Consider the following 16,223-nt stretch of genomic DNA (forward strand, 5'->3'; position numbering starts at 1 on the left):
ATTTGAAGCTTATTTGGGATTTGTACATTTCATCCTTACACTTCACTCCATTCATTATTTACATTCAGCGCGCAACCCTCTTTAATTTCGTTATTGTAAGGCTATCGCTCATTCTCACAAGCTTGTATTGCATTTAACCGTACTTTTGCTTCATAGTGTCCTTCACTTGTCTCGGCATTGGCCGGTAAATCAGCAAACCAGCGAAAAGACAATAAAAGGGGACCGAACAATAAGATTTATGATGATGAAGTGTTGTAGAAGATTTTAATTGTTGAGAAAATTTTATGTTCAAGTAAGGTTGCGTGACTGATTGGAGGATGGAAAAAGGAAAATTGTTTTTTTTTAAGCCTGAATTTTCCGGTTGATAAAATTTCTTACCCATACCTGCTATATATCCGTTTAAGATTGAAATTTTAAACTTTTTTAGAGGAAAATGAAATGAAATTTAATCAAGTTAAAGGGCCCATTTTATGTTGCAACAGTGATTCATATTATTGTTGTTGTAACGTTTAAAAACATTGTCCATAAATGTTTTGGGGAAGTGCGAGTGTTTGGCCAGATTTAAATCCGTATCGTTCCGGTAATGTGGAAGCGACTTTTGAGGGAACGAGCGGAGATAGGTGAGCGAATCTATGTCAGGTGGCGCAAGTATTTTCAATTCAGAGATTCAGTTACTCCGAAAATTGGTTTACTTGTAGGTAAAATCTAAGCTAAAAGTAAAGTAACAGTTTGTTGAAATAAAATAATTTGTAGATTTATTGAATGTTCAAAATTTTTGTAAGGAGTTACTCAAAGTCCTATGTATTCGGATCTTTTAAACATTTTTTAATTTTTTTTTTTTTCACGAGAAAATATACCTCTTTTAAGGCAAAATATTCTTAGTTAAAAAAATTAGCTTCGCAAAAATGTAAAAGAAAATAAAAAAATTTATTTTATTTTTTGGGTAACATTTTTGCGGATTAATTTGAAGATGATGGGATTTAGAAAAATTGTCCAACCACTTTACAGACCGGACCTGCCTCCCATTGACCTTTTTCATACCCCAAATTTAAACAAGATGACGATTTTCGGATGGCAGTGAGATGCAGGCGGCTGTAGAAAATCATCATAGAAAAGAAAATCTGAAGAATATTTATTCCGTGCCAAAAATGCACTTTAAAACTTCAAGGTAATCGACCTCATTCGGTACAATCATAGATGCCAACATATTCTGGCCAGACGTTATTTCCAATGCTTATTTACGGTGTAGGTAACAAAACGACGCTAGGTAAGTCGCACATTATGGAAGTGAAAAAATGAATATTGCGAATATGGTACTTGAGTCGAATCAGCAGTGCTCTCGACGAAGAATTCCTTGACTGGGACTGCACGTTCGGAGCACCGACCCATGGGGTAGTGGCAAGAAATGTGTAGGTAGGCGGTATAGATTAGTTGCTGTCGGAGTTTTTTCAGCCTGTGCTAAGATGGCGATATTTTTACATTCAATACTTACTTTCTATTGTATTGTCAAAGACAAGCGCTAGTGAAATTCTATATGTTTGAATGTAAACGGTTGTTTAGACCTGTGACTTTAAAAACAATTAGAATTGTTCTTTTTCCTCAGAATTCATATATATTTGTTAGAATTTGGAACTCAGTAGAATATTTCATACTTTACTACAAAAGGACTAGCAAATAAAGTCAAGAATTAACCCTAAGTGGATAAAATAAGCTTTTCAGTTCAAGTCGTAGCTCTCTACAAAAACGAGACCAACAAGGCAGGGAACCTATAACTTATCTTCTTTTTGATTGGTGCGATAACCGCTTACGCACTTTTGGCCGAGTTTAACAAAGCGCGCCAATCGTTCATTTCTCGGCGTCAGTTGGACACACCAAGTCAGTCTAAGCTCTTTCCCACCTAATTTTCTAACACGGAGGAGGGGCCTTCCTATGATTTATCACTAACCCTTATTATGCGAGTTGTAGGAAGGAGATAAGATGGTATCATTGGAATATTTCATGTTCAACAAGTAGTGAGATTAAGATAGCGGAAGACCTATTTCACGACCAGATCTGTCAGGAGCTGAAATTAGCTTACACAGCCGTTTGAAATATTCCCCATCTAATTCTTGTGAATATTTCTATATTTTTAATTACACGCAACGATCTGCATTTTTTGTATGGTTTATCTAGATGGATGCCCCGCCCAAAACTAGCCATATAAAGGAAAAGACTAAAAATTATCTTGGCGATGCTGATTAACAAAATCCCAACAAGACAAAATGGTAGACGAAAAAATATTGCATTTATCGACTTATTCAAACCCACACCCATGCATATACATACCAATAAAAGGAAATTAATTTCATATTTATTGCACCCAAAATTATTATTATTATTTATTAGATATATCAATATGCTTATATCTAAATATAGAGCAGTACTAGCTGCCAGGGCTTACGACTCTGCACCCAAAATATTTTATTATTATTAAATTTATATGGATTTTTATTATTATTAAATAAATTTCCACAACGCATTTTAAATAAAATCAATCAACTTCACTCACCTGGAAATTTATACAGCGCCACTTCGTTGCAATTGATTTCAATCAGGGTGGTCGTCTCGTTGGGCAAACCCGCACACTGGCACATACTATTCAGTGGACACGCATACAACATATCCTGTTGTTGACCATTAAACAGCGCCGCGAAGCTACCACCACCAACAGCGCCACCATTCCCACTGGGTGGCGGCACAGCTGGTGGAGGACCACGTGCAGTCGCAACCGAACCGCCGTTACCCGGTGACGCTGATGCGCTACGTGGCGTGCGCAAATGTGTGTAAGTGGTTATAAATGTGGGCACATTTAGGGCAGGCGGGTTATGTGTACCAGGGCCGAGTACACCTGGACCACCGCCATCGAACTTCCAACATTCGCCTGTATGACAAAACCAATAGAGCAGGGAGATTGAGATGATGAGCAGTTGTGGACGTTGATGTGCCATCCTGAGTGGGGAGAAAAAGGAAATATATATTGTATTTTAATAAAGTAATACGAGACGAAAGTATTATTCTCTCTTTAGTGGGGAGAAGAGAGGTAAAGAAAAAAAATTTATAAACTAATTTCAAAAGCAAGTGCTTTGCTAAAATATTAATGGTACAGAAAAAATGTGTGGTTTCTTTTTGTTTTTTTAATTCTTAAGTTAAATGCTTTCAAATTTCATTTATATTAAAATATTAAAGCCAATGACAGCACGCTTTCAGCACTCAAATTTAAAATTCATAAACTTTTTAAATTCATAAACTTTTCTCAAACTTTCAGCAACCAACCATAATGCTATACCCTCTTTGTTGTTGTTATTATATTGTATTTTTCACATTGTTATCTGCTGCTGCCTGAAAGTTAATATTTTCCTAATAGCTACAGATGTTATTATTCTAATTTTAAAGGCATAGCTTATGCATAGCGCTTAAATAAGGGCGAAGTTTGCCAGGTGCCTCGAGTGGCTCGGGTGCGCAGCCGAAGGCGCATACATTTATAAAATGACAGATATGCAAAAGTTTGTGCGGAAAGCTGAGGTAGGAAATTAGGAGGAGATCCTGTGGTCTGATTATCATCAAGTGATATTTAATGAAACCAACTAAACTGCTAACCAGTAAAGAAGCGAAAGTGTGGCTTAAAGTCGTAGCGCCTTCTACTATGCTTAGGTTTAATTAGAAAAGTGCTATCAAAGAAATAGGAGTGCAGTGGTGTGAGTGGTGACTCGGCTGCCTGTTGGTGAAATAGTGTATGTATGCTCCTCGCATAATTCATTGCGCTACTCAATTCAGCCTTCATCAACCTTCTGCCTGCGCATCAAGAGCAAAGCCAACACTATCAATTTCTATGCAACAGCGCCAGCATAAGCAAACTGTAGTCACCAGCAGAAAAGGCAACTTCCAGTGCCACAAAATAGCGATAGAATGATTGTCATTAGCATTCCCATGACAAAAACAACATTATTTTCACTCTCATCATCAGCAGCCGCAATATCAACTTTAATTTTATTTTTTGGCCGTCAACCATATCAGCGCCGAGAATAATGTCAGCAACTTGCTTATTTTAATTCTGTTTTCTACAACTTTCACAAGCAGCTGTTGTGTGCACAGCTTTAGCTCGCAATCCACCCATTCTTTTTATAACTTATTTTTTTAAGACTCATGTTGCTGAAGTATCACTTGACTAGGCGCCTTCTTCCTCTTGCGCCCGGTGTGGTTGTATAGGTGTACGCTCTTTGCGCATTTATAATGAATTATCCCGCAGCTAGATGAACCTTTTCCCACAATAATAACAAAGGACACAGTTTGTAAAGTAAAGAGGGTAGCGCGTCACAGCGCTTGTCTGTCAGGTGCTTGTCAACAAAATTGCCTTAACTTTAGCAGCGACCAAACTCTTTGACAAATGCTGGCCATATTTTGTTTTCCTACTTTATTATTATTATTATTACTTTTTGTAAGTGAAGGGGTTTTCTATGAGGATTTCCTAATACTAAAATATTAAAAATAAATATAAAACAAAATTTTAATATGTAAAAATAAAAACACAAAAAAAAAATTATTAATTAGTTTAATTAAAAGTACTTTAGAGATAAAGAAGTTATTTCACCTCTAAAAATTATTTTAAATAAGTCAATTTCATGTAGAGCTTTCGTTAATGATTGTAGGCTAACAAGTACGAGGTGTGTACAGAAAAACTTTCCTTTTTCTCAAAAATTATTTATTTATTCATCAATTTCTATTTTATCTCTTTCAAAGTGGGCCCTTTCAGATATAAAACACTTGCGCCAGCGTTTTTTGCAATCCTCAAAGCAGTTCTGGCATGTACTTTTTGGTATGTCTTTGAGCTGTCTCAGCGATCCGGTTTTTAACTTCGCAATCGTCGCAAAACGCCGTTCTTTCATGGGTCCCTTCACTACTTGGAAAAGTCGCAGGGGGCCAAATCTGGTGAGCACGGTGGCTGAGGCATGATAAAGGTGTTGTTTTTGGTCACATAATCTCTCACATGCAAAAGCCATGCATTTTTTTCCACAATCACGAATGTTTTTTTCGTATTGCTTCACGCAAATGGCGCTTAACTTCAATGTCATCATCAGCATCATTTCTTCGTCTCCGTTGCAGATCATAAGGACAAAGTAAAATTTTTCCATTTTGTGTGATTTCCGGACATATTTTTTCTTGCTGCCAGGTCATTGTTTTGTCTACGGCTTTGTATTCCTCGTCGATGCAGCGTCGCCAAGAACCCCAAGGTCTGCCTATTCTGCACTCTCCATGGGCGTTCCTGCCCAGCGCTTGTCTGCTGATTTCAATGCAACGTTTCCGTTCTCGATTTACGTTCTCTTATTTCAGCGGAGATTGGTTTTTGATGGCACCGTCAATGCAATTCGGTGTGAGATACAAATTCGTCTGGCCCCCAGATACGTAGAATGCGTCTCATAACTTCAAGGTAACATTTTTTTAAATACCGTGCGACCTTGTGGTAAGAACTTCTGATGCACTACGCCATGGCAATCGAAGAAACCAGTCAGCAAAATCTTGACATTTGACCAAACATGGCGCGCTTTGTGTGGTCTTGGCTCTCCTGGACTCTTTCATTGGGACGATTGGGCTTTAGTTTCGATACCGTAACCATATACGAGTACCCATGATTCGTCAACAGTTATGGCCCTTTTAAGCAAATCTGGATCATCGTTGCCGTCCTTCAACAAATCCTGAGCGATGTTCATGGGGAGTTGTTTTTGGTCAAAATTCAGCAATTTCGTAACGAACTTTGCTGCCACACGCTTCATGCCCAAAATTTCCAAAAAGATTGCACGGCATGAGCCAACCGATTTGTCGACATCCTCAGCAACTTCTTTAATTGAGATTCGACGACTCTTCATAACAATTTTGTTCACTTTCTAAACATTTGCATCGGCTGTTGATGTGCTAGGGCGTCCAGAGCGAGCGTCGTCTTTAACATCTCGGCCTTCTATGAAAAGCTTGTGCCACTTGTAACCATTTTTTTTGACTCAGAGTACTCTCACCGTATGCCACTGTCCACATTTCAAGTATTTTTGAACACTTACTTCCATTTTTTACACAAAATTTGATGCAAATTTTTTTATTATTTGCTGTATTCGTTCGCTCTATGTTGGAAAACGCCGCGTTTATTTGGAGGCTATATCACAAATTTTTAATCGACAGAATCGAAAGTGTGCAAAAGGTGTCTCTGAAATTTCTACTCAGATCAGTAAAGTAGACGAATCAGTAAAGTAGAAGATCTCTCGTTAGTTTTCAATATCATTAACGGCAACATTGATTGCCCGTTTCTGCTTCAAAGTATTAATTTTCTTATACGTCCCAGAATTTTTCGTAATTGTTTTTTTCCGAATCAGCATACGATGGTCTCTGAGATACCAATTTTGCTTAAATGGTATCTAAGTAACCAGTTAGAGGTCTTAATTCTACTCTGCTGAGTGAAAGTAGTTCATGTAACTCCTCCTTCCGGTGTCAGAAATTGTTTTGCTTGTCGTTGATCGATAGAATTTCGCCAGTGTTCGACGAACTTCTTCTCCTTCTATCTCCTGAGAAGTGCGTTAATGTGGCCCACAGGAAAGCTATGAACCAATTGGGGAGATGATTGCCCCATTTTTAGTTAGATGGTCCGCTACTTCATTTCTCTCATGCGCCTCGTGTCCAAGAACCCAACCTAATAATACTGTGATGAAGCTCCCTAATATGTTGAGAAGCTTCCGGTAGTCATATACCATTTTTGAGGTAACTTTAGTTGAAAGAAGGGCTTTCAAAGCCGCCTGACTATTTGAAAGTACGTAAATGTGGCTTCTTCTCATTTTTCTGCGGGGACATTCCCTCACACATATCTCGATGCCATGTACATATATCTGCCCGGAAGGTTGTTGAGAATTTTTGAATTTATGCCCATCGATTCCCACTTTTGTTCTACCATCTTCTAATTTCGGCCCATCAGTATAGCAGTTCTCGGATCCAGGCTTAAAAGTGATAGAATTATTTTTCATTTTTCATTAATAAGAACTTTAAAATTCCTAAAGAGAATTGGTTTGGGTGATAATGTAATCACACTATAAAGAATAGGAGTATGTCGGAAGCCTTCAAAGATCTGTAAGTGGCCTTTCATATCTTCACTTTTTAGATCGGAGATACTTTTCAATCTTAAAGCGCTCCAATGGGCTTAACTTTCACTTAAAATGGAAGGAGGTGTTAACCATAGGAGTACATCTAATTTTTCAGTTGGAAATGTTTTCATTGGTCTTGTTATACCGACAAGGATCATGCGGTGCAATTTGTTGAGACCATTTACCGCCTTTCGTTGGTTAATTTAGGCCACAATGACATGGAAGCGTAGATGACTATAGAAGCCTTGTGCCAGCAAAGAATTCTCTTGGGGCTTTCGCAGTAACTTTCTCAAGATGAGAGTTCCAATTGAGAATTTTATCAAGATTGTTGCTAAGATAGTTCGCTGCTGTGGAGAGTTGAAGAGTCGATTCATTTGGGACAGGATATTTAATATTGATGTTCCTTTTCCAGGTGAACGGCACTAGCGCAGTTTTAGATGGGTTAATAGCGAGCTGGTGCGCACCATTTGCTTATTAACTGAGGCTTGCATGTTAGAATTGATCTCCTTATGCGAGCTTACTATGTATTTATATGTCACCAGGTCATCAGGACAAACTTGAGTGGGGAAGCCTGTATTATTCAGTTTATGGAGACGTTCGTCTATTACTAGTAAAAATTAGGATAGAAAAAAACCCCTAAAGCTAAAAGTAAAAACTAGGATAGAAAAAAACCCTAAATTTCAAAATAAAATAAAATAAAAATAAAAATATATGTGAATATTAAATTTTTTTTAAATAGAAAAAGTGGAATTAAAATAAAAATTAATCCAAAAATAGAACCAGATGAAAATCAAGACATACATACTTACGTGTATATGTATGTATGTAAGTTTAAATAGAAATATAAAAAATTTGAATTAATTCTTGGAAAATAAAGTCAGCTCGGTCGGTTACACAAATATTCCGCCCATATTTCTGTTACTTCAATTTTGGTTATTTAAAATAAAAACAAACAAATAATTGGCGCGTACACTTCTGTTAGGTGTTTGGCCCAGCTCCTCCTCGTATTTGTGCTATGCGTCTTGATGTTGTTCCACAAATGGAGGGGCCTACAGTTTCAAGCCGACTCCGAACGGCAGATATTTTTATGATTAGCTTTTTCATGGGAGAAATACACTCGGAGGTTTGCCATTGCCTGCCGAGGGGCGACCGCTAGTAGAAAAATGTTTTTATTAATTCTGCTTTCACCGAGATTCGAACCAACGATCTCGCTGTGAATTCCGAATGGTAATCACGCACCAACCCATTCGGCTACGGCGGCCGCCATGATAGCGAAAATAGTAACCCAAAAAAATTCTTCTGAAGAACAACTGTAGCGCAGCAGCTTATGGGGTGCCAGCTGAGTAGCTTTAAAAACGCGATTCTACATATTTCAATTTAACCCCATTCATACAATACGTTAAAAAATCTTAAAAAGTTGATGAAAATATTTAAGCTCTTCATTGACATTCGCTCAATATTTTGCGGTTTACCTTTGACAGTTGTCAAAACATACCCCTTTTGCATAATTTTAGGCGCATTATCGCATTTTGAGCTTTATTCGCGTCAAGGGACTTTCGAGGGACACCTGCTTTTTAAATGCTCGCTTTCATTTGGGTTTACCTTTATTTTTGTTTTATCCTTACCATCATATATATATATATAGTTAAAGGGTGTTTCATTGAGATCAACTATTTGGAATTTAACATAATTTGGCTTGCGTTTTATTGTGCACGGAAAATTACACAGCATCTTATTTTGCCACAATTATTGATTTCAGGAAGCTGAATTCATTTTTTATTTATTTGGAAGTCTTTGAAGACGTTTGTGTACTAAAAAACTTCTTTGACGCGATATTGCTGAGTGCCATATCGAAATCTCACCAAAAGTACTAACTGGCTTCAGTAGCTTAGCATCACCTGGCCGTCTATCGAATATAGTGTTTTTCACACCACAACCACGCCTACGTGCTTTGCTACAACAAAAACAATAGTAATTTTCAAAATTTCAAAAACGGCAACCCTAATAGAACACCCACTACTACATTTGTTGCTCAACTACCACAAGTGCGCACCTGGCCACTTATCGAGACCTTGACTCTGTTTTTGTGCTGCAGTGTGGCCTCGAAAGCGTTGACGCCAACTGAGTGCCTGGTCATTTCACATAGAAAATTAAAGAAATAAAAAAATGAGGCGTAGTTATTATTGCGGATGAAAGAGTTTATAATGCGAAAAAATATAAAAGGTGAAATTAAAAAAAGGAGGATTGGTAAGCAAAGCAGTAAGCCTGTAAAAATACTTGTTTCGCGCTTTTATTCATTCACTTATTTATGCCTTTTTTGTAACCTTCACAGCTGTGCGTTGTACACGCTTGACGTGCCACTGTGCAATTACTTCTAGTACTCGTAAAGCACAAAAAAAAAAAAGAATTAAATAAATAAATAAATTTGCTCCAACAAAATAGAGGGGAATGCGTTTGCGTGTTTGGCGGTACGTACGCGTGTAAATAGATATAGAATTTTTATATCTACGCTTCTCTTCTTTATTCCTCGAAATAACTTTAGAGGTACCTAGGAACTCGGTTAGTTGTTAATTTTTCATCGCATGGCTGAAAAGCATTGGTTATTTTTATACGCTAACGGCAGTGGCACCAACTATCTCACTTTCCCAATGTTACGAAAATATATGCATGAAAAATGACAAGAAGAGATAAGACGAGATGAGGTAAGGTAAGATAATAACAAAAAAAAAAAAAAAAAAGATTGTAATATAAGATAAATAAACTTAGATAAGGTATGAATAAAAAAATATGAGATAGGGTAAGTAAGAAAAGATAAGATAAGATCAGAAAAGAGAAATTAAAATAAGATCAAGTGAGATAAAGTAAAATTTAGATGTGATAAGATAAAACATGGAACGGTGAGCTAAGATAACAAAGTATATTAAAATAAAATTAGATATCTCTAGATAAGAAAAGGAAAGGCGAGACAAGATAAGACAATATGAAATTGAATCAAGAAAAAAGTTAAATATAACAGTAAACAAATATAAAAAATAAATAAGATAAATTAAAAAATAATGTAAAGTAAAGCCAGATAAAATAATATACTTCATTTAGAATATATTTTATGTATGAAGTTTATTTTTAGTTGCAATTGAAACAATCATATTTCTTAAAGAATACGAATCCAGATCCAGCTAACCTTAGCTTTTGGCATAAAATGCATTGAGATGCTCCACCAACCATAAGGTCGAATCAGTGTTTTAGTTTAGTAGACATACAAATCCGATACCGATGCAATGAAGTCGGTTAAAACAGGTGAGGTAACCAATGAGTAATCTCAAGTCGCCCCGGTTTTCGTCAAAGGTATACAAAAGGTTTAACTAAGTCTCTTCTAAGTGTATTCACAAATTTATTAGCTTCCTAAATGTGACCTCTCTAAGAGCAGAAAATAATTCTGGGCCCAACAGTATAAACCGCTAATTCTAGCTCCTTGGTGCCCTCTTTTTTTTGTAATCATGGGGCACGTACTGACTCTCTTTTTATGACTAGTGAGAGTAAAAAGGGGGCGGCCGCCGTAGCCGAATGGGTTGGTGCGTTACTACCATTCGGAATTCACAGAGAGAACGTCGGTTCGAATATCGGTGAAACACCAAAATTAGGAAAAACATTTTTCTAATAGCTGCCGCCCCTCGGCAGGCCATGAAAAAGCTCCTCACAAAAATATCTGCCGTTCGGAATCGGCTAAAAAACTGTAAGTCCCTCCATTTGTGGAACAACATCAAGACGCACACCACAAATATAGGAGGAGCTCGGCCAAACACCCGAAAAGGGTGTACGCGCCAATTATATGTATATATATATAAGAGTAGAAAGGGTCTGGATCTGATGGTGATCGAGACCACAACAAAACCGTCGGCGCACTAACGTATCGGCACCCATGTTACTATTGGTTGTAAGAGACTTCATTTAATTAGGAACCATCATTTACACCGATAACAATGTCAGCCTTGAAATCCGCGAAGAATATCTCTTGCCAACAAGTGCTACTTTGGACTAAGTAGGCAATTGAGTAGTAAAGTCCTCTCTCGACGAACAAAACTAACACTCTACAAGACTCTCATCATGGCCGTCCTAACGTATGGCGCAGAAGCGTGGACGATGACAACATCCGATGAAGCGACGCTTGGAGAGAAAGATTCTGCGTAAGAGTTTTAGGCCTTTGGACGTTGGCAACGGCGAACATCGCAGACGATGGAACGATGAGCTGTATGAGCTTTACGGCGAGACAGACATAACACCGCGAATAAAGATCCAGTGGCTATGTTGCCTGGGTCATGTCGTCCGAATGGATACAAACGCGCCATCTTTGAAAGTATTCGATGCGGTACCAGCAGATGGTAGCAGAGGAAGAGGGCGGCCTCCTCTGCGTCGGAAACATCAAGTGGAGAAGAACTTGGCTATATTTGGTGAGCCCAACTTTCGCCAATTAGCATCAAAAGAAACGACGGGCTCGCTTTTTTTGAATTCGAAGAAAATCGCGCCAATCAAGAAGAAGTATGAAAAGACTGCTGGAACATTGATAGAAGATGCGGAAGATTTTGGAAAATCAAATAGCGCGTTTCAATGAAATTCTCTTAGGGCAAAAAATAAAAACTGATTAGAGAATATTATTTCGGAGAGCCAAGGGCGACCAAAGATCTACAAAATTTATTTGGCATGGTTCTGGCCCATGCAGACTGTAAGAAAATAAACCGGTCTTATGTGGAGAAAACAAAGCTGTTTATTATTTATTTGTAAAAAGTTGTCTAGTATGAAATTCGCTCATTTTATTGTTTTTTGTTTTTTTTTTTTTGTTTTTGCGCAGCTACATAACAAAGTCGGCACTGCTTCATGGCTACCACTTGCGCTTTTTACTTCACTAAACTTGCCCTTGTTTGTGTATTAGGGTGGACCACAGATAGCGGAAGTACTGAATACTTGCAACGAGACCTCCCAAAATTGTGGTATATTGAAAAACATTCCACTTATTTTTCTAATTTTGTAATTAGCTGATATGTAATGATGTTGCAAAGTCTAATAGGAAATGATTTTTTTTTTTCAAAATTAAAAAAAAAATTGAAAAATTCTCTGAGAGAGAATATTCGAAAGAGAATTTTCGGAGAAGATTTTTAACAACAAAAAAATTTTGTGTATATGATTGATATCACGATTTATTAAATCTGAAAATTATAAACTTTCATTTTAATTTTTTTAGCTTACTTCTCATTATACTCAAATATATAGTCCTCTCGCATATATTTTTTTTATAATATCATCAATGGTAGCATTGACTGCTTATTTGTTATGGAAAGAATTAATTTCAATATGTCACAGCGTAATCTTCGTATCTCTTTACTTTTCGGTATTAAATGTAAAATGGAGTATTCGCGTAATGATTCTATTTTTCGAGCCTTAGGTCAATTGAATCTTGAGTTCTATCTTACACTGACTTTTCATCGCCAAAAAATGTATTTTCAGCTACTATACTTTATGATATTTTCTAGGTTTTTAAGTTATAGTTGATTGTTATTCGCCTTTTCGTTGTAAAAGGACTAAAAGAGACTTGTGTTCACCGACTAAATAATAAATAAATAAATAAATTAATAAATAAAATAAATAAGATAAATAAAATTTGTAAAAAAATAAATAAATAACTAATTTTCAGACAAATTTACAATGTCCAAAATACTCGATTCACTTGACATAGAATCATTGATTACAAAATATAAATTTTTAGCGTTTTTATGTAGAATTTGTTATAGAGAGTAAATCGATTCGTATATAAAATATTTCGAAAATTTCATCGCATTTACTGCACTTTTAAATATAAACCCATTTCAATATGATCAAAACAGCCCAGGGGTGGTGTCGCAGTAAATACGCAGCACGTCAGCTTCTTTATGGGCCACCCTATTGTAAACATATGTGCATTTCTCTACATAAACACGATTGTAGTTGTTGGTTTTAGAGAACCTTAAATGACACGCATTCCTTTGTTTACTGCCTCGCAGTTCCCTCTAAATAGCTGCATGTGAATATTTGTGGAATCATTGAGAAGGCAGTTGTTTTTCTGCTTAGTTTTGTTTGTCTGGTTTTTACTGCATGAATACAGAATCGCATACATACATTCAAAGGCCCATCAGACGTATGGGTACTTAAGTGTTAGTTTTTCATGACCAGCTTCATGACCAACTGGATTCGCTCGACTGCGCTTTATGCGATTCTCGTGTTCATACTACTCTATTTATTTTTTTCTATTGCGATATGTGAATACTTTTTTATTAACTTTTATTTCTACTTTCCAGCACGTGTGGCTTAAGAGCGGAAATACGCATTCATACATTTTAAGCTGCGCACGAACTTTGGGGCGGCACACCACATGCTACGCTGCATAACCTTTCACATATATGCTTATGTGCTTACATATGTACATATATCTATGGTACTTGCATGGACTACGTATGCTCTTATGCATATCTATGCGCATAGCTTTGCATGCAACTGCCAACAGTACCTAACTGTTCAGCTCGCGGAGGTGTTGGCGTTGTATAAACGCATTTGCATAAATTGTTAAACGTTGGCTAGCGTGTGTGCTTTTAGGCGCTCGCCACCGCTATCAACGGTGCGCTGCATTCTTTTACAATCCATAGAACTTTAGCGTTGCTGTTTCACTTACTTTCTGTGCGCAAATTTGCCAACATATTGCAAAGAATGCGGGAATAAATTTATATTTTATTCATTCGTTGCATGCATGAGTGGTGCGTGAAAAAATGTTAAGCATACCGCTAGGCGTTGAGACAATTAAATGGATATGTCCCCGTCTTTGAGGGTCGTTTGAAAAAGTTCGTGCAATATAAAAAATATTTAAATTTTTGAGGTAAACCTTTTTGATTTTTCGACAGAGTCTCCTTTTATGCTTATACACTTCGTCCAATACTGTTCTAGTTTCTTGATCCATTCCGAATAATAGGATTTGTCTAAGTCTGAAAAACAGTCTTTCATTTCTGCAATCACCTTCTCGTTTGAAAAAATCTGTTTTCCGTCAGCGATTTCTTCAAGTTGTTGAGCAAATAGTAGTCAGAGAGAGCCAAGTATGTAGAATAGGGGGATGTGAAACGAGTTGGAACCCTATTTCCATTAATTTCCCCACTACATCTGTTGAGGCGAGAGCTGACGCCATGACGTAATGGAAAAGAAAAATCATTCGAATTCGACCTTGATTCAAGCAAATCCCAAGCACAAAGGAACCAACCGATCTGCCTGTAACTTGGTGTGTGTTCTTCCAAGAGGTGCTGCTGCCTAAACATAGCCTCGAAACGCGCCAGCAGTGCCATCTCTCTGACCTCGCATATTTTTTCAAAATACGCTCATATTTCAAATTTCTACGAAATTCAACTAAATAGGCAAAAATCGTTAACAAATTAATTATTTGAAAATAAATAGAAATAGCCGAAATAAAGTCACGCAATTTTTTTTATTACTAATTATCATATTCTTCTTCTTAATTAGCGCTATAACGGCTTATGCGATTTTGACCCAATTTAACAAAGCGCGCCAGTCGTTTCTTTCTCGTGCTAACCGGCGCCAGCTGGACACACCAAGTGAAGTCAAGTCTTTTTCCACCTGATATTTCCAACGCAGAGGAGGCCGCCCTCTTCCTCTGCTACCACCAGCTGGTACTGCATCGAATACTTTCAGAGACGGAGCATTTGTATCCATTCGGACAACATGACCCAGCCAGCGTAGCCGCTAGATCATTATTCGCTGCGGTATGTCTATGTCGTCATAAAGTTCATACAGCTCATCGTTCGATCGCCTGCGATATTCGTCGCTGCCAACGTGCAAAGGTCAAAAAATCTTACGCAGAATCTTTCTCTCCAAGCGTCGCTTCATCGGATGTTGTCATCGTCCACGCTTCTGCGCCATACGTTAGGACGGCCATGATGAGAGTCTTGTAGAGTGTTAGTTTTGTTCGTCGAGAGAGGACTTTACTACTCAATTGCCTACTTAGTCCAAAGTAGCACTTGTTGGCAAGAGATATTCTTCGCGGATTTCAAGGCTGACATTATTATCAGATTCAGCATTATTAACAATTTTATAGAACAAAAAACTCTAAACTGCTTCTGCAATCAACAATAGTTTTTTGCCTCTCCACAAGCATTGTTGTTACACTCATATCTTGCGGGCTTTGCTAAACCAAAAAAATCCAAATATGCGAGTATTTTCTCTAGCTAGATTTTGTGCATGACAACTATTCGGTTGATTCCAGGTTCGATGTCCGTACTCGATAGGAGATCTCAAATGTCAGAAGAAGTATGAAGAGGCGAAAGACGGTAATTTACCGAGCCAGATCACTTGACAAAGTCATGCAAGGCAAGATTTGTGGAGCTCTTGGTCAAAAGTTCATTCAAAATGAGTGCTTTTCCTCGAAAGTTTTGCCTGTACAATGCAGGAACGTTGATTATCTTTATGTTATTGGGTTCTAAGTTACAATTGTAGAAAAGGTACAGAAAGGGTTGACGAGCATATTTCCCCGAGGGCTTAGCATTCCAACAACAATTACTACATTCTATGTCAACGAGCTCACTAACTTTCTATTACCTTATAAAAAATAGAGAACTTCAAGCAAACTAGACCTCCCAAGTGGCCAAACATCTCATGCAATTAGAGATCGAATAAGAAGTCGAAGAGCTGGTGGACCGTATGCTGGTGGTAGGCAACAAACTCAGATTCCGGCAAGTTAATGAGATACAGCGAAAGGGTTAAAATCGGCCATCAACATGAAACCAAAAATATTACCTCAGTAATTTTTTTTTATTATTATTATTAGGACATAAATAAGTAAAATAAAGTAGCTATTTCCATTTATAAGATTCCTACACTATAAGACTAGGTGGGCGCTGTAGCGGAATGTGTTGGTGCGTGACTCCCATTCGAAGTATGTAGGTTCGAATCGTCGTGCATGAAACAGCAAAATGAAAACGTGTTCTCTATTTGCGGTCATCCCTCGGCAGGCAATGCAAACTTCCGAGTGTATTTCGGTCATGA

The 16,223-nt window shown here is 37.4% G+C and overlaps 1 protein-coding gene across 2 annotated transcripts in view; it reads right to left on the minus strand.

The window, feature by feature from the left end:
- LOC128865372 (chaoptin) overlaps positions 1–16,223 on the minus strand; it is a 186,177-nt gene that overhangs the window by 139,241 nt on the left and 30,713 nt on the right. For both annotated transcript variants that reach the window (XM_054105679.1, XM_054105678.1), the window contains exon 2: positions 2,549–2,988. In XM_054105679.1, the coding sequence (XP_053961654.1) occupies positions 2,549–2,987 (439 nt within the window). In that variant the 5' untranslated portion in view covers position 2,988. The remainder of the gene's footprint in view (positions 1–2,548; positions 2,989–16,223) is intronic.

This window comes from Anastrepha ludens, chromosome 5 (assembly GCF_028408465.1).
Source record: "Anastrepha ludens isolate Willacy chromosome 5, idAnaLude1.1, whole genome shotgun sequence".
NCBI classification, from domain to species: domain Eukaryota; kingdom Metazoa; phylum Arthropoda; class Insecta; order Diptera; family Tephritidae; genus Anastrepha; species Anastrepha ludens.